This window comes from Gallinula chloropus, assembly GCF_964237585.1.
Source record: "Gallinula chloropus genome assembly, chromosome: 5".
Taxonomy (NCBI): domain Eukaryota; kingdom Metazoa; phylum Chordata; class Aves; order Gruiformes; family Rallidae; genus Gallinula; species Gallinula chloropus.
Window position 1 is genome coordinate 30,945,922 of NC_140090.1, and position 19,301 is coordinate 30,965,222.

The 19,301-nt window shown below is 42.7% G+C and overlaps 1 protein-coding gene across 1 annotated transcript in view; it reads right to left on the reverse strand.

Moving 5' to 3' along the window:
- Positions 1–52: 52 nt before the first annotated feature.
- Positions 53–19,301, reverse strand: part of CCNYL1 (cyclin Y like 1) — a gene marked incomplete at its 5' end in the record, with an annotated part of 33,043 nt that continues 13,794 nt past the window's right edge. Inside the window, 9 exons of the mRNA XM_084264377.1 lie at positions 53–1,813; positions 4,634–4,796; positions 8,329–8,495; positions 10,477–10,596; positions 12,960–13,011; positions 13,681–13,716; positions 15,152–15,252; positions 16,928–16,962; positions 19,178–19,252. Coding sequence (XP_084120503.1) covers positions 1,697–1,813; positions 4,634–4,796; positions 8,329–8,495; positions 10,477–10,596; positions 12,960–13,011; positions 13,681–13,716; positions 15,152–15,252; positions 16,928–16,962; positions 19,178–19,252 — 866 coding nt within the window. The 3' untranslated portion in view covers positions 53–1,696. The remainder of the gene's footprint in view (positions 1,814–4,633; positions 4,797–8,328; positions 8,496–10,476; positions 10,597–12,959; positions 13,012–13,680; positions 13,717–15,151; positions 15,253–16,927; positions 16,963–19,177; positions 19,253–19,301) is intronic.

Here is a 19,301-nt window from a genome sequence, read left to right on the forward strand (position 1 = left end):
TGAAACCAGAGCACTGTACAGAACACACAATTCACCTTTCGCTTTAATTAAAATAGAGTTTATTAGCTTTTCTTTTAATACAAACATGAGAAAGGAAAAACCACCTGAAGATGTAGCGTTATTTCCAAAATTGAATTGTGATCAATACCTGAAGTGCCAAGTTCCGTGGGTTTGGGAGCAAGGGGCTGGCATAGTTGCATACCACAAAAGACTGTATGTGTCATTTTACCAGGCGAGTGCAGCCAACCTGACACTGACACTCGGGCAGCCCCACTCCCAAAGGCACACGGACTTGCTGTTCAGTGTTAGGTTGCTGGGCCTTGGCTGGAAGAGGAAGCGCACAGAACCCGTGCCATTCGGAGGGAGATCTGCTCCTAGGACAAACTGCCTAGGATCTGTTTAGATCCAAGAAGGGAAGATACTACAAAGACTTGTAACAGGAAGAGTCTAATAATACTTATCCTGTTTAGACTTTGACTTCAGAGCCTGAAAGTCAGCTCCATTCCAAAGTCTCAAAAGAGCAAACCCCAAGCCTCTAGAGCAGTTGCACAAGGTAAAATTAACTTCGGGGGGAGGGGGAGGGAAAGAAGAAAAGAAAAGGGTTTTATAGAAAGCTTTTTGATACTTCTCAATTGGACACACTTGTTTTTCAATCTACCTTGTTAGGTAGGCCAGGAGTCTCAAACTCATTACTGTCTCATTATGCATGTAAATCCCTCCCAGGAAACAAAACAAAAAAACCTAAGAAGAGCCAGATGGATGCACAACATCAGCTGTAGGAACTCCACTGTATATAGCGTTAAGAAGAGATCTGCAGTTGAACTCAGAGAAGCAGCGCTGCACACACGCCATTCACCACTGGATTGCTACACTGTTTGGGATGGTGACGATGTTTCCAAACCAACTTTTTCATTCAATGCCTCGGAAAAAATATACAGATTGCATCTCTTCCAGAGCAACAGAAGTATTAGGAAATGAGAGAAGCACCATAATTCACAAGAAATGCAGCATGGACCCTATACATTATAACAATACATAAAACCACATCTCTGCCCCCAGTCAAAACATTCAAAGTCTTTTGACAATCTCTACTGGAGTGAAGCTGTGGGTGCAGAGTTGGAATTCCTTCCTGCTGGGCAGCTTCTTCGTTGCGAACAGATCACCAATAATAGCAGCTTTTAGTAGCCAAACCAGGGAAAAGCTGTCAACACGTGTCTATGCTACTGTTTTCAGCTCCAGAGTGGCTTTATACTTAGAGTCCCATGTTTTGTTTTTGTTAACACTGCATCAACCTGAAATACAAATGCAGCGAGACTCTGGAGGACAGGGGAGAGGAGGGAAGAACATTGTAACTATAGTCATGTGGTTAGTGTTTAAATTCTAAAATTTAAAACTACTTATTATTAAAAATGTCGAGAGTTCACAGCTATAGGCCTACATAGTAAGCAAACATCTGTGGGGGAGAGAAGGAGAAGTTTATTTTTGCACCTCTGGATACATTAGAAGGAGGAGAGAGTTGACTTGACAAAGGTCTCATCTTGCACCAAGGACGCCCTCAAGCTCTGGGCTCCCTTGGCGACTTTCCTCTCCTCTCCTTGCTGGAAGACACCATCACCGCTGGCTTGTGTGCATGGAGTGGTGGTACTCCTCCGATTCATTGGGATGCTGGTTCCCGGTGCTGCACCTTTCTCTCTCCTCAGGAGAGGATGGCGTTAGAACGGCGAATACCAACTAAGTTATCAGCACTGAAAGATCGTCTCATAGCAGCTTTGGACAAGTCTTTGTATTTGTCTTCACACAGCCGGGAGATCGCCTGGGCACCGCGGTCGGGTACAAAACGGAAAGCACACGTTAGCCAAGCTTGAACGTTCCAAGGAACCTTTTACAAGTGTAACACCAGGGCACAGGCGTGGTGTAGGTGTGACACCAATAGCTGTTTCACCTGCAGTGAGGGTAAATTAGAACTGCTCTGGAGGGAACGTGTTACAGGGGACTGACCCCATGCTAGCAAGGACACCGGGCATCAGAAAGTAAGACGGAACAAAGGCAAGTGGCAGAGAATGAACCTTCGTTCTTTCACCCGCCTCACCATCTAATGCAAAACTTAGAGCCCTGTCAGAGTTAGTTTGTGGAAGTTACGTTCAGAGTCACACCGTAGCGGCCATGTCTGGTGTGTGCAGTGCCACAAAAAAGCGATTTAACAGTACAGAAACACACACAGCCATTTGAGAGGAAAAGGTTCAAACTGGAAAGGTTTCTGCACTCCCTTGAGCACCCTGTTTATGGCCACTCAGTGCAAGCAAGCATGGGAAATGAAGTCCTCCTAGGCTGCCAGTCTTGCCTTCACCTTCTCCACACCCTGACCCCCAACATGCTCTTCCAGGGGCCACTCAAGAGATCAGGCTCCTGAAGAGGTCTGAGAAGGAAGACAGCCCACTGCTCAGTGGCATGGCAGAGGCCATGGCACTTTAATACAGCTATTAAATACCAGCATATGTGGACAACTTAATATTTAACTGCTTTTTCATCCATTTACTGGCTTGCCTCTGTTCCACTTATCTACCTCGTCGAGCAGCCTTTATTCAGGTGCAGATATTCTAGTAACAAGCCTAATTATTTAAATCCTAACAACACGTGACTGTCCAGAAAACACTGTGTGTCCTCCCCTGCAAGGCTGATTTCTGATCAGAGCCTTCAGGCATTATCACCACAAATAAATAAGGACACCTATAATAAAAGGCTGAACTGAATTTTAGTCCTGAACATTTACTTCCATTAATAATTTACCACCTATAACCAGATGAACTTTCAGAGTCCTGCAATCAGCTACGAGCCTATACCTTCCCTTTAAGGCAGCACCCATTCAGCACAGCCCAGTGTTCTGCAAGTTCAAAAGGTGAAAAGCACTCTGAGCATGAATAAACTTTTAAGTGTATTTTAAAATAATTATTTACATTTATTTCTGCCGACCTTCTGGAGGCATGCATTTGGCTCAAGAGTGGCATTCTTTGAGACACTGGCTGCACGAGCTCCCGGTGCAAGACCAGACAGACTCTCCATCCTGCCTTAATGCTACCACATCAATCATAAAGCAACCTGTGTTGACATATTTAGCCCCAGTCGCCCCAATCCATTTACAATCCCTGGAATTCACCGTTTCATACAGGCTCCTATCAACTGCTTGTGTGCTTCTAACCGAAAGGTAGAACTGAAGATCTGAGACAATGGTTCAAATATTTATCACTTTTTAGCAGTAAACCCCAGAATGTCCTATATACACACGTTAGTAAGTGCACCGTGGCAAACCACATACTGTACTGAAAGTTACTCTGGTTTTAAATACCAAGCCCCCAAATGCTAGCAAGGGAGAAACAAAACAGGCTCACAATCTGTAACTCATCCACTTATGCCTGGGCACTGAGCGTTCAGTAAACAATTTCCCCTGGAATATGAACTGCCCTACAACCACATTTACAATTAGTGACAGTGTTAGCTTAAAGTGCGAGCAACGAGGGTGAGACTAAGCAGAAGAGCTGCACTGCTTAACTTTAAATAGAGGAATTCGTGGGCATGTCATACCTATCATTCCAAAGGACCAGAAGGGATCGCACTTATTCCCAAAGTTCATCCACTTCTGGGATGGAATAAAAAAACCTGGCACTTGGCAGAACTGTCGGGGTGGACAGCGGACAATAGAACCGCGCAGGCCAAGAGCACCGTAGCACACCCCTCTGTGAAAGGGGCTGTGGTATCAGTGTACACAGGGCCTGCTGTAACGCCTTTGTCGAAAGGTCAACAAAACAACATGTGGAGTCATCAATTAAACCTGGACAGATGAAAGGTTCCATTGAACCAACAAGAAATTTTCCCTGGGAACCCAGGTAATTTGGGTATCTATCTCCCCTATCTCCAACAAGGAGGAAGGACTGGCTCTGCAGAAGCTCGAGGGTTTTTAAAATGAGCCTTCGTAGCAGAGAAGGCTGCAGGGACTCAGAGAAGGGCAGCCTTGCCCACCCAGAAGGGGCCAGTAATCTGTATTTCTCTGAAATTCTGAAGGACTCTTAAAACGTGGCTATTCGAAAAGTTTATCTTAAAGCCACATTTCATCAGAACGGTGAGGTTCTGAGTTGTGAGCAGAAACACATTATTTCTGCAGCTGTCCCCAAACAAACAGTTTATTAAGCCATGAGAGCAGAAGGAGCCCTCCCTCTACATCTAAAAGCAGCTGTGCAGTAGGATGCAGTGGGAAATCTTCAGCTGGCAGCATTTAGAAGAGTCTGAGTGCAACTGTCTTGAAGTGCTTGGAACATAGACTGTGACCAGGGAAGGACAGACAATCCATTACATATGACACTAATCCCTTCAATCTTAAGTAGCCTAGCTGAGCTACGGTTCCCAAAATAACAGCCATTTTATTCTGCAATCTGCTGGACTTTACATAATCTCCATCCTTTCCTCCCTTACCCTAGACACAGTTTTGGAAGTGCTGACTGTAGTTACAAAGGGGTTAAATTAACCCGTCAGACACAAATCTAAAAGCTTTTTAGCTTTTCTAACTGCCACTTCATATGATTAGCAACAGATGCTCTAACCACACATAGAGTCCCCTGCTCAGCCAATCTCAGACCATTACCTCCAGTTTCTGTGCTCTCTCTTTACTGAGAGGCTCCAGCAGAAAGCTCAGGTTATTGTCATCTGCTAGGGAGCGAAGATCGAAGTAGTATTTGGCGTAAACACTAGCAGGAACATTGATATTAAACTGCAGTAGCTCCAAGAAGTGTCTTTCCATCTCGTTCCTAGGAGGCATAAGGGACAGAAGACAAAGAGAAGGGGAAAAAAAAAAAAGACAGTTTTAGCTGGCTGAAAACCCTGAAGAGACCTCAAGCTTGTTTTTAAAACCAGCAACTTTGAAATAGTCATCGAGAGCTCTGCATTATTAGTTTCGAGAGACAGGTCATTCACTAGTGCTCAAAACAAGGTGCAGCTTTTGAGTCCTGGCACCTCCGGCTCGGAGAGAAAGGTAATGCCCTGTCGTGCACTCGCTCTGCTGACCGGGGAGGTTCATTCTTCAGAGTTCCATTAGTGCAGCTGTACAATTCATGCGCCATTCTCACTCTCGTCCGGCCCCACACTATAGTGATCAGATGAAAGGAATGATGTATGCTGTTTATTAGCTCTGAAGAACTTGCAGACATTTTCACCAGGCTGATAACAGGAAGGGGGTTTATTGAAGTAGAGGCGGACTAACAAAAGGAGTAGGCAGATCACCACGGCAACAAATGGATCTATGAAGAGCTGCTGCTATTATCTCACAGAAAAAAGCCTCTTGAAGCAACATGGATTCATCTCCAATAAATAAATAAATAAGCAGCATTAGGTGGGAGAAGGAATTTTCTCCTCAATAGCATCGGGCAGGATAACAAAGTACGATGTCAAAGGGCACTGCCCAGTTTTTACTCACTCCTCTATTTTCACTGGGCAAAATATTTGGAGGAAAGCGGGGAGAGTGCGGTGCCACGGAACAGGCTGCTGCGGCCACTGTACCGCGGGCAGCTGAATCAGAGGTGTGCTACGGAGGGAAAGCAGTGCTGTGCACATGAACCTGGGAGGGACTGATGGTGCCCACGCCAAGCAACGTGGTTCAACGCAAACCCAACGACTGTTCCTGCTAGTAGTGGACCTGTCTCAGTGGAGTTTAGCAGCTATATAGGCCGGCTGTGAATATACAAGTTGCACGCTTCCAGGGCCAAAGCTTATTCTTGCTTCTCGGGAGCTTTTAAAGGGGATGTTCTACCTATCAGAAAGGGGGAAATAAATCAAGGAACCATCCAGGTTGTGTCCTGCACTGGATGGCGGGTCTCAACATGAATAGCGGCTTTGTGCTTGTTTGTAGCATGGTGGACTTGAGTACCATTGAACCTAGTGCCAAAATTAATTTCCTGTTCATATGGTCATAAGCCTATAGAAATGTAAATCAGATAATGTTTTGATGATCAGCTGATCAGAGCTTGATTTACCCTGTGAATAAACGCTCTTCACTGCCCCTTTTGTACTCACTGCACTAATACATTTTAATTGTGTAAAAATACAATTCTTCATTGGATTAACAAGTCTATTAACAGTGGTTTAAACCCTGGGAAAGGATAATGCCCATGTGGTCTCTGTGCCTTATTTACAAATATAGGTAGCCAAAAGAATGAACAGCATGTGTCCCCTTACAAGCAATCATAGCAAGATTAGCAGCTGCACAGTTAATTTTCCAGTGATTATGGATTCTCTCTCATCAAAGCAAGCAAGTTTTGATGAAGGATGACTTCCAAATATCAATTTAATTTCCTTTAATTTTTTCCCCATTAGACGTAAGTAAAACAAAACAAAACAAAAACCCAAAAAGCCACTCCCAAACCCTAAAAGAAAGCCCTTTCAGTGAAATGCTTTGGTCAAATAAGAAAGGGCTTGTGATAGAAAGGGATAAGACGAACACTTCATCTACATTGAGTAGGAAGAGGTTAAGGCAAACAAACTCACCTGCCAGCTGTGAGGCCTGGATCAGGTCTCCTTTAACAAAGGTTAACCCACTAGTGGTTTCTGTAAGAGCTAACTGCATTGTGAGGTGGGGCTACCAAAGCGCTGCCTTTAAGCAGTAAGGAGAGCCTGTTTGGTGGGACGAGGTGCACCTATGCTGTGCTCAGAAGACATGCCTGGCTTGTACACATACACACATGTCTGCACACACAGGTAAGCGGAGTGGATGAACTAAACCAGGAATGAACCCTTCGCCAGTCCCAGACTGGTGGGACTGCCATGCTTGGCATGCAGTGACTCAACAAGAGGATCCTTTGGGTTAAGGAGATCACCCTAGGAATATGTACAGCAAGAGGAACATGCACAGAAAGTTCACAAATAAAACTCACCACCAGCCTTTAAAGACAAGCCTTTTTATGGCACAGGACTGGCTCACACAAGGAGCGATACCTGGCAGAGTCCTGCCAAGCAATCTTTAGCTGTGGAGCTCTTGGGGTTTTGGGTGGGGTTTTTGGCAGCATCACCAACCATCTCCAATGTTAGAATGCAACCATGCCCTAAATACTTTGCCAATTGTTTTCCATCAGTAACGCTTGTATTCAGATTACCTAATACTCACCATCAAGGGACTGGTTTAAAAAATACTGGAACAACTAAAGCTGGCAATTAACTATAGTACTAACTAATAATTGAAAGTATGCTTACAAATGTAAAACTCAATTTTGCTGAGTATTTTAAGCAGTTTTCCAAGGTCCTGGAATTACCCAGCGCAGGAGCAGCGAAGTCGCAGCAGTGCAGGGTCTGGGATGGACACCCCTGGGCAACTGTCAGAAAGGGGTTGTACAGTTTCTGCCCCTACCTAAATTCAAAGGTCTAAATCATTTCAAATGAGATGGGATTACAAAAATCCCATCTTCAAATTGGGAGAGGGAGGAATAAGCCTAAATTCTGTCTATTTTCCCTACCACCATCACTGCTTTGAAAATGTAAGTACTGACAATTTCAGGAGACCCAGCATCAGCAATAGAGAATAAACATCCTGCTTGTTACAGATATTTTCAGTGCTATCAATTTGATTTGTCCCAAATAGGGCCAGAAGACGAGACATCAAAAAGAGCAAGATGTATCCTCCAGCACTCCTAACATCGCTGACCCCACTTCAGCCATCTCAGAGTTATTTGCAGCAACACTTCAAGTATGTTCCTGAGGTAGATGAGCACTCTGAGCCAGGTTGAGTGAAGATGTACGTTGTATAAAATCCCTAATTACGCTTTCCTGAAAGCATGGCTGGCACAGCCCTGCATTTGGAGACAAAGAACTCTGAGGAGAGGGGTAGGTATAAAACAAGGCACCATGTTTTCTGTTGCTGGCTGTGATGTGAAGTAACTTGAACAACAAAAACTGTTTAGGCGCAGGTAACTTCCCCTTCTTTTAGAAATGCCACACCCGCCCCACCAGAAGGAAGAAAAACTAGATATTCCTCCTCCTAAACAGTCCCAGATAAATAATTACTTACCATGTTTTAAACATTAGCTCCAGGCTGAATCCAGGGAAGGTAAAGAAAAGTAACTTTGAAGTTACTCACCCAAGTCATTAGAAATATTAATACGTATTCATTTCAGAGTAGGGTTACTCAAAGTTTCCTAGGTTAAAAAAGGGGCTGGACACCAGAGGTACACCATGGACATATATCATAGCACCAGGGACAGACTTTTTTCCAGTATGAGCACAAAAATTTCCAATCAAAAAAAAAAAAACCAACCCAACCCCACCACTATAGATTAGCCAAACCTTGCAACTTACATGTCCTCAACAGTAATGTCCTTCAATATTTGGCAATAATCCACATTCCACACAGCCTGATCATCCCAGACTTTAGAAGCCAGTAGAATAGCTCCTAAGACTATCCTCTTCCAGTTGCTAGGGCATATGTCAATCTCTGCATAGGTTAAAAGCCTTTCCAAATAAACCTACACAAAGAAAACAAAACAAAACACCACCACAAACAGCTTTATGTGTGTTGAGTTCTGAGCAGCAAGCATCCCAGTCCAATACAGCTATTTTATCCCATTACCATTAAGCACATCAAAATAAGTATTAGTGATTCCTACTTACACTTTAGAATCCAGACATTGAGGGCAGAGGTTCAGTGTTCAGCACGACACAAGAGCTGAACCACCATGGTATGCAATAAAGATGCTGAAGAATCAGCAATGAGCAATGCTGTTCGGGTGAGGCACCGCTGGAGTTCTCCCCACCAGAGCCATGCGGTCACTGCCAGGCTCTCACTGGGGCCTGTCTGTGATGGTGGCTTGCCCAGCATCACACTAGCCTTGCAGCATGGTCAGGCTTCAGCACCTGTAGCTTAACAGGGAGTGCTGAGACCTGCGCCGTGATCTGCAGGCACGGGACAAAGATGCACTAATTGCTATCTTTCCAGCACAGACGGTGTTAGAGCAACAGTTCTGCTTCACCCTCTGAAGAGCAGGCTTCAGTCTTTCGCCTACACCATCATCTCTGCTGTCACGTACATCACCAACTGCTTAGACAGTGAAAGATACCCAGGTTGAAAGGTAAGGCTTGGTCTTTTACTTATTCCTCCTACAGAATCTCCAGTTAGTCCAAAGACATTGAATCAGTCCCTTCCTTAGAAGTCTTCTGCTATTTCACACTCCAGTAACGATCCACAGACAAAGTAATCTGCACTTTCAAATTTGAGTATAGATTGATCTTAATGTTCTATTCCTTAAGCTAAGTCTAAGGTCCTAATGTAACTTCAGATAAACTAGTGGGTGCAGGAAGCTGCTGCACAGCTCTGAGGGCAGGATCAATCCATGACTAGGGTCTGCCCATGGTTCTTCCTTCCCATCCTCTGCTTGTAGCCTTCAAGGGACTAACAGCATTCCTACAATCACAGAGCCATCTACTGGCAAGTCTGCTGCTGAACTACTTCTGGTTTGTGAATACTTCAGCTGGCTGGATTGCCCGGGGTTAGCTATCATCTCGTTCTGCCAAAATTGCTTGCATGTCTCTGGAAAAGCAAAAACCTCTAACTACTTCCAGAGTTTCAGTAGCTCTGTCTGGCCTTTTTAATTACTTATTTCCATATTAAAGACAGTCCCTCAGGCTGAGTTTGCTTAATTGCCATGTTGTTGTTTGCTGACAGTTCTCCACTCTTGGACTTTTTCAGGAAGAAGTCACAATGAAGACTGAAGTTTACAAAGCACAACGTTTGTCTAAAGCAGCAATTCTGTAGGTTGTGGTTTTTACTTTCCCTTATATGTATGTAACATGCATGTGTATAAACAATCGGTATCATCATTAATTTTTTTACATCCATGTTGCTTTCTGAAATCAAACAAATTAAATTATTTTCTTAGTATTGCTCTTTACTTCCAAGTACCTCCATGTCACCTTGTAGAAAAAGCTGTAGCCTCCTTGATTTAATAAAGCAGAAGTTTGATAGAAAGGTGGCAACGATGGAAGGGCATCATAATGAGAAAGTTCATCACCTGCAGTTCCTACACCTTCGATCCTCAACCCCTTAGGGGGGCATTACTTGTACTGCTAATGGTTAATATGAACTCAAAATTTCCACTTTCCCCTCCACACAACTGAAATAAAAAGTGTGTGATGTCACTGTACCCCACTATTTATGGTGTCTCACTATTCTGCCCTCCCCAAGCTGCTTCTGCGAGCTACATAGTAAGAAACAAGAAACGTCTGACTGGACAAACAGTGAAGCTTTACATATTCATATGACCATTTCTGTGACTACTTACAAATCGCCTCCAATGAACTCACTTGTACAGCACCTTCATTATTAACAGGTGTCAGGAGACACTGTAACTATTTAATGCCTGCTCAGCCCAGATCACTCAGAGAGAGGAAGAAAAAAAAGGAAAAAAAGCCTTGCAAACCCTCAGGTTTCAGAAATCAGACATCTCTTACCAGTGTCACTATTGCACATTCAGCTGTCAGCTGTGCAGCACTGAAAAGCGTCCGAACAAACCGGTAGATGTGCTTGTGATCAGGGTCATGCTTGTAGTAGTCATCTGGAACTTCTTCCCGCTGAAAAAAAAGTTCTCTGAATTACTGGAAATCCATCTTACTGAAAACTGACTTTAAAGAACAGCAACACGTGGCTGTTTCTTCTCACAACCCTTCCCTGTCAGAGGCCACACAAAATCCTATACTGAAAGCATCAAGCAGCCTTGCAACATTGTTAATATCCCAAATCAAACAGGATACCCTTAGCTGATACTGTCCTTCTGAACAGCACATCAGGGAAACGCTGGCTCTTCAAAATTACAGGACTTCCCAAGATGCCCTTTCCAGCTGAGGAAGAGCTGAAGGACACATGTCAATAACTGTCACAAGCAGAACTGAAAGGTAACTTATGTTGTCTCATAGGACTCGATCCTCAGAGATTCCAGAAAGCCAAAGAAGCTAGTCAACAGCTAGATTTAACTCTGGCACAATGCAAAACTGTTTCTAAATACAGGGGAGAAGAAAAGCACAGAAATAAACAGTTTGTAAAAGCAATCCTAAGACAAGTGTGGGAGAATTCTGACCCTGTCCCCTCAGCACTCAGCACTCTTCCTGGAGGGATGAAACTTCCAAGAGCTCCAGCTTTACACACTGGTTCTGCAAGACTCACACCAAATAGGTTTCTATCTACAGCCTGAGTTATGCCTCTAGTACGATACAGATACCTGTTGAAGACCTCATAGCTGCTGGACATTAAACAAAGCAAGGTAATCAAAGCAGCAAGCTTTCTCATGTGGTTTTGTAGCTTAAAATAGCCAGATAAGTGCATTGAGTAAAATGTAGAGGTAAGTTAACTCTGTGCTGGCCACACACCACTAACCACGGAGGTTACCTCCTCAAGGTGGGCACGCAACCCAGGAGTAACAGGAGCGGGATGCCCTGCGCAGTTCCTGCACTACGAGCAGTACAGGACCACGTCTGGAAGCACAAGTTTGCTGACTGGAACTGAGGAGCAGAGGACAGGCTGGTGGCTGTGACTAAGCTGTGATGCCGGTAACCTGAAGTTTGTGACTTTGGCTGTTGGGGTCAGTAGAGCCTGGACTTGGACTCCTTGCAATGGCATCTTTAGAGTATAAGGTGCTCAGAGATTTCTTCCAGCTAATTAGCCTTTTTAAAGGAACTGTAGGTGCTCAGTGCTATAGAAAATGACAAGCTACATGCACCTTTCCCCTTGCCAGCATTACATGCAGCCTTTACTGTATTTCTGCCTCAATACTGCAGTAAGATAGAAGAGATCTTTGAGCGTTCCCTAAAGGACATTGATTTTCCTCTATTCATACTCATTAAATAGGAGGCAGGCAACAGGAAAGGATAAAAAGATGTCAGGTTGCTAAATAAAGAAAATAAATCATCTGATAAAGCAGAGTTCATCTCACATTAATAGTTTTCAATGTGAAACAACAGACTCAGGCAGTTAAAACAGTTTTGTACCAGACTTTTCTGTTCAAGTGCCACAGTCTTTACCCAAAGTCTCCTGAAGTTCATTATTTTTATCAAGTAAAGAGTTGCATTTATTCAAGTGTACAACTCCTAGCACAACAGCTCACGTTTAGGGATTAAACTCTTAAAACTTTTATTAAAAACTGTTTGTTAACAAGCCAGATCTGTGAGACAGAGAAGCTGCATTCACTCAGGCCAGCCCCAGTGCCAACTGAATTTTTAAAGCCACTGGAGCACTGCTAAATTAATTTCACATGAGAAACAATGGGAGTGGTTCTGTAGGGCAGTCGTCAAGCTTGTGGTGCCCAAACGGGCCGTAACAAACACACAGTCCACTCCTGAGCTTGCCTCTACTGTGAGGTTTGTAATCTTAAAGATTGTCTAAAAAGGTGTACCAGGGCCAGTCACGTTAGAATCACATGCTGAATGCTGCCAGTTGTGACCGTGAGCAGCATTAAGCACACCTGCTTTAGAGCTTTGCCTGTCAGGTTTTTTTGAAGGCCAAACTCACTTCACTGTCTCCTATTATGTGCAATGTTTCATGTATTATGGTCTCCTGGTGGCAGTCACTTAAAAGTTTAGGCCCACACCTACTAACCATGTCTTCCTGAGTAAAGCAGGAAGACCTTTAACTAAAGTACTGTTAAAGAGGGGAAGAAAGGAGTCAGGTAAGAAAGTCTGGATGCAAAATACGCAAGAACCAGCACGTAGCTAGAAAACTAAACATACTCTGCAACATTCAGAAAGACTGAGTTCGGTTCACAGTCTAGCTGGTATCTAAAGTGCAGAGGACACTGTTTGCACTGTATTTTATATATAAAGATACAATTTAAGATCAATTAAATTGTGACCTGGTGCTAAGGCACTCTTAGACAATACAAGTCAACATGTTAAGAAAACATGCACATTGATAGACATTCAGAGGATGAAAAAGTTACACTTACTGTGAGAGGGTGAGATTTTTCATCAAAAATATCCAATGATCTCTCAGAATCTCTAAAAAAAAAATTCTCCATTTCAGCAACAAGAGTTAATTGGCAATGCTATCCTCCACTAAAAAAGTATTATTCATTAAAGAGGATAAAGAGATGGATTTTATAGTTCAGCTTTTCCTGATGAGGTTACATTGTATTTTTGCAAAGCAGTTCATGATGAGATCTTACAACTGAAATATTTAAGCAGCTGAGCAACCAATAGCTATCCATGTTCTCATATTATGCTTAGCACAGTTCTCCCTTACAACGTGAAACCATCTCATTAACAGCATTTACTTCAAAAAGGCACTGTACTTTTGAAGCATACTCTGTAACAGCATGGGCTATGTGTACATGGGACAGTGCTCCTTCACCCATAAAACTCATCTCTACCTCTGTGCTCAGGAAAAGCTAACCAAACCCAAGGGCTGGTTTGTGGGGAGCTGTGTGTATGTTCCTCACTCCCTTGGGTTTGACTTTTCATGCTTTGTTCTCAAAGAAGCGTGTGCCGTTGGATGGGTGTATTGCCAGTGCTTCCGTATCAGCTCAAGAGGGGGTTCCAAGAGGAAGCAGATAAAGTGTAAATGCCAGATTTTTCAACTCTAAGTCATAGTAGCTGTTACTGAAGAGACAAAGATCATATCCCTGGCTCAACATGAAGTCAGTCATTTCAGGAAAAAAGTTCACTCACCTGTTCTTTATGTGGTAGAATATTGCTAACGTTACACTACAAGAAAGAGAAAAACAAGAATTAAAGCATTATTCCACTGCAAAAGCTGTTGTTCAGGACAAAACATTCACCATCCATTACATACTGGCTTCCTCTCATATTCTCAGGTACTCTGTGTCTCATTTCTGATGTTCACCTGCCTGAACAGAAACTGACCACATCAAATCTGCTGGCCAAAATTCATTGCACAGGTATCTGGGCCACAAAATAAATGTTATGTCACATTTTAAGCACACACCTTTGTTGTCTAATCAGGTGACATTTATTGAAAACTATTCACAACTAAAATACACTAAAAGTTGTACTTGGTGTTACATGCACTGCTCTAGACGTTCTGCTGATGTTTTCACTCTCCACCTCTGGCTGCCTAATTTAGGACACGTCCAAGAAAAAAAAAAGATGCTATTACACTAACATAATCCAAGAAGGGGACAAGAGCAGATCTCAGTCTCTACTGAGTCAAGGCAATAGATTTCATATTGACACTTATCTACTGTGCCCAAATTTCAGACACTTCACTGTCAGTGACAACAGGAACACTGACATCACAGGAATTGCTCATGGGCGAGCTCTGATCTGCTGCCAGTGTACACCACTTCAGAATGGCACAAGTATCATCTTTTCAGTTCCTTCTCTAGAAAATGGGAAGTGACATATTAGACACCTTTGTTTGAAACCAAATTTTAAAGTGACAACCAACTCAGACATTTCCAAACTCTACTAAACTGTTTAACAGTAACTTCCGGGCCAGAAGTTACTTCACCTTCTTTCACTCCAAGCACAATAAAACTCGTCTCGATTCTCAGCTGGCCTTGCCCGTGTGCACAGAACAGCCTCTGTGATACCCACAGCAGCAGGTCCAACACCCATCGCCATCTGAGAACCAAGACGACTAAACAACTGTCACACTCCCCTACCTAAAACAGTGAATAGGTGAAGGCCAGGGCGGGAGGCTAGCACTACAACCAGAGCCAGCAGCGCGCTGCTATCCACGACTAGAGGGCAGACTAATACCGTCGGCAGGCGTCACGCACAGTCCTGCAAACCTCCCCTGCAGCTCATGCAAAACCCAACTCCAGTTTTCCCACATTCAGAGTTTCTGGATTTGCCTTTCAACGGGAAAGGCCTTTGAGCTTTCAAACCCAGAATGCTGGTAGGGCCCTGTGCTGCCTCACGTCCCCAAGGGCACACCGATAACTACTCTGAAATACAAAAGTGCATTAGCTCTGTAACTGAAACATTAAAAATACAGCTCACTTCAGCAGCTGTGATGAACCAGACCCCTAAACCCCTTCCATGACCAACCTGAATAAGCTCCTCCCGTTCAAGTGCGCAGCTGGCTTAGGAACAGACAAGATCACCACAAAACCCCACATAAACCTATGGAGGTTTAATGCTACACAGCCCCTTGATGATGACAAATGGTTCTTACCACTTTATTGTGCTTCTAAGGTTGGGTTGGCTGACGGTGCTGTCATCTATAAATATTGTTGAGCACGAGCTGTATTTTTTTGTAAGCTGCCCAGGAGAAACCTTAAGGGGGAAAAAAACAACAGAACAAACACATTCAAGAAGAGGGATTTTGTAAGCTTGCTTTGCCACACCAAACGCTGCCTTTACACCTCAAGCAGCTACTGCAGAGCTCTTTGTAGATGATTGCTCCTGCTGTGTAAGCTACCCCATAGCCATCACATTCCTGAGGATACCCTTTGTGTAAGGGAGGTTTATAAATCAACCTTTGTAATACACAACTTGTTGTTTTTAAATAAGCAATTTTCAGCAGAAATAACTGCAGGTAAAGCAGCAAGTCCTCCGATTTCCTCAGTTCTCCTCCTTTCTTTTCTTGCCAGTTTGGGCCTCAGCATTCCCTCTCTATTATGTACCTTATTAGATTTCCCTGCAACTCCATAATCATATTCTCCCTTCTTTTAAATCCTAAACCAGAACATGTTAGGCTAATCTAGTATCACTCCCCATAAAGACAGTTTTGCATTTGGGGTTTTGTTATATTTTAGAAAAAAAAATCCCAACACCTCTTACTGGCCTTGCTCACCTCACTCATGTCTTGTTTAGTGCCTGGAATCTGGAAAGAAAGTACTGCTATTACTCTTACCTTTACTACTTGGAGCTAGCAACACTTTCCATCACCTATCCTAATCCTGTAGATTTTGTACTGTAAGAAATCTTCCCATGTGAACACACCAAGTCAGGCTTCCCTGATCAATTTTAGGGAATTCTAGAGCTAGGACAGTGTAATTGATGGAGGAGTTTTAATCAAGCAATTTGAGATTCATTATTTTTTGCCAGAATCTTTTTAAATGCTTTGTCTAAAAACTTGGAAGTCTTCCATGTAAAAATGTTGGCACCCTTTACAACTCAATGGCTGCCTGGGAACATCTCCCATTCCATCTGAAGTTTGACAGTAAAAACAAACCAATCTCATTTCACCTTGGTGCTGGCAGACTGAAGCTTGAACTGTAATTGAAAAGTAAAAATAAGAAGCACCCTCTTCCCCCCACCCCCCAGTCACACTAAATATAACAGACTTGAAATACCATTATATTATCAGTAACTTATCAGCAGACACTTTTGCTAGACAGTATTTTTAACATTTTGTATTAATAACTTCCATTCTTAGATTTACTACTCAATATTTTTTACCCACTTATTAATGACATTGTGTGTTCTTTCTATAGTTTGTGTCAAAAACAACTAATATTTGCAGAAGCAGCTTAGAGCATATTTTCAGATTTTAAAACTAATGGGTTATTATTTATCATGCTGCTGATAATGTTTGCTCCTCACTCTCTTTTCATGTGTTACAATAAATCCTACAGTGATGCTCAAACAGGAAGTCATTTAAGACTTGTCATCTCAGCTGAGAAATTAATCCAGTTGTATTTCTCCTTAAAAAAACCCACAGTGGAGGCAGTTTGACATATTTGCTCCCATACTGTTCTGAAATGCTTGACTGGCATAACAAAAAAATCCATTCTTACTCTTTTGACATCAGCCATTCTGTGCTCTGGGATACTGTGCCAGTTTGAATGGTAAAGACAGGCAAAGATAATTCAGTTTTATCTTGCTAAGGAGGACTTGAAACACAAAGGGCTGTATATCCAGAACTACTGCTGCTGTTTCCTGAATTTGTCCTTGTCTCAATACGTTCCTGTAGCTGTATAGTGCACTAAGAATGTGTTTTACTTACATGGTTGATGTGGTTACTCTTCCTCTTCTCTCGCACTAAAAAGAGGGAGAACATGAACAGAAAGGTTTCTAAAATGCAATCCAAATTTACATTCAAATGAAGTCATTCTAGTAACCTAGTCTTCTGAGGTACCCGAGTATTAAAACTAACTGATTCGACTTAGGTGTCTGGAAAAGTAGTTTGAAGAAAAAATGCAGAGCTGATCAAGCTAGTAAACTACACACAGTTTCCAGCTGTCCATGTGTACGTTTTGAAACTACATCTACTACTGCACTAAGGGAATAAAGCCTCAGCTTTGCAAAGATGCTGCACCTCATGAAGAAGGGGATGATTTCAGATAGTGCAATAGACAGTGTCCAACACTGAACTGAGCACCGCTCAGCAAACAGGAGTAAGAACATCACACTGAACCTGTGAAGACACACAAGGAGGAAGCGGAGTGCCCAGCACTGTACGTGTTCTCTCCCTCCTCCTATTAGACAGGGGAAGGTAAGAAGTTGTTTCACTACACAGAAGATGCTGGCACAAGCTTCACCTATTTATCATAGAACTGCAAACACGTTAGTTGATCATTTTAAACAGCATCAGCCTTTCAAAAAAAGATCACAAAGGTTAACGTCCAGCTGTAGCAGTAGCACTAACCCAGCCCTGTTGAAAGAGAGCTGAGAGTTGCACACACAGAAAGCTATGCAAATGTGACGAGCCTGGAGAGGTGACTTCTCCAAAGTTTTCATCTCAGATCATTACCACTTGTAAGCAGGACACATTCTCTTACATATTTAGAAATATTCACAGTTGGAAGACAGTATCCAAATTGTTGGGGTCTTTTGCATAAGTCTAAACTCGTAATCCCCAGGGCATCTCAGTAAGAGAGCACTTACTAACCCCACTAGTTCTGTGGAAGGTCTGATGAAGTTAGAGAATAAAATCCTGCCTGACTTCTCCATAGAAATACCCTGTAAAAATAAAGTCATCCAAGAAACACAAACTTCAGAAAAGTCATTACCTCACCTAGCAGATGACTTTTCTACATGAACACAAGTGCGTACGTTCCGGTAACTTCCACTGGAAGAGCGTGGAACCAACCCACACTACCTCAGCACAGCACGTTCCCATGGCTTGAAGGTTGGGTGCAGCGGGGCTGAAAGGCTGCACAGCGAAGCTGCACTACAGCCATCAAGAACTACATCAAGTTGCTGGCTGCAACTGAAGCAGTACTTGTCTAAAATGTTTGTGATGTGCAGGTCAGATCCTCTGCCCATCTGAAGACTGACCTTGGAGGCCTCCAGGAAGGGGGCCTACATTTCCCTGGTATCATCTCTTCTGGTGAATCACACCAGTTCTTGTTTCCGCTGCTCAGATTGTCTCAGCCTCACAAAGTTGATACAACTGACAATTTTACTACTTGCCATAAGACTCTGAGTAGCAGGACTGCTACTGACAGGCCTGTCAAAATAATTCTAGTTCTCCGTGGCAAAGCTATGCCAAGGTAGAAGACACACTGCAGCTTTCCATCAACACATCCAATCTCAAGTGTGACGCTGTCTTACAAAAACCTGCACATCAAGCAAGAACCAACTATAAAAGGAAGAAGGGCATTTTAAAGAGTATCTTAAAACTCCTTCCTAGTTGCAACCTCAACATTTACTGTTCTCAGAATTCTGTTTTATTTGTGCAATATCGAAGTGCCTCAACTTTTTAACAGCATTTTGGAATGCACGAGCTATAGTAATTGTTCAAAACTGATGTTAAGCAAACAAGGGATCTGCAAAGCAGCTGAAAATCAACACATCCATGTAATTAAAAACAGGATTCAAGAATAATTATGCTACCAAGACTACTAAACAGTTTAAATCAATGTCTTCAAAAGAAACTGATATAAACTGATGGCCTAGGCTTATTATTTCTTACAGAAAACTGCCCTTTATTTCATTTAAAGCAATTTTTAAAGCAATCCTTGGTCATAAAAACCCCCCACCACTGTTTGAAGAAAGTCTCACTCCTTTAGACTGCTGAGATATCCTGATATTTAAGCATTTAGAAAAAGAACTGATTTTAAGTGTTAAGTAGAACAGCCTATGACCACATTGCTGTGTAAACACAATAATATTAACCCCTAAGCTTTGGAAGAATTAAAGCAATCTAAATGTTCCTGGGCTGTATAACTTGACATAGGCAGTTATGTTTCCAGGTTAGGGTTTTTTTTCCCCCACCATTTTTTTTTTTAAATTGGAAAATAAATTAGCTTACCATCCGTTTGAGACTTGCTCAGAAAAATTGTGCTTGCTCTGGGATGATCAGATGGATTAGATTCCAAAGCTAAATCTGAAACAGAAAGGACAAAAAAAAATGGAGAGCTTTAAGAAATGATGAT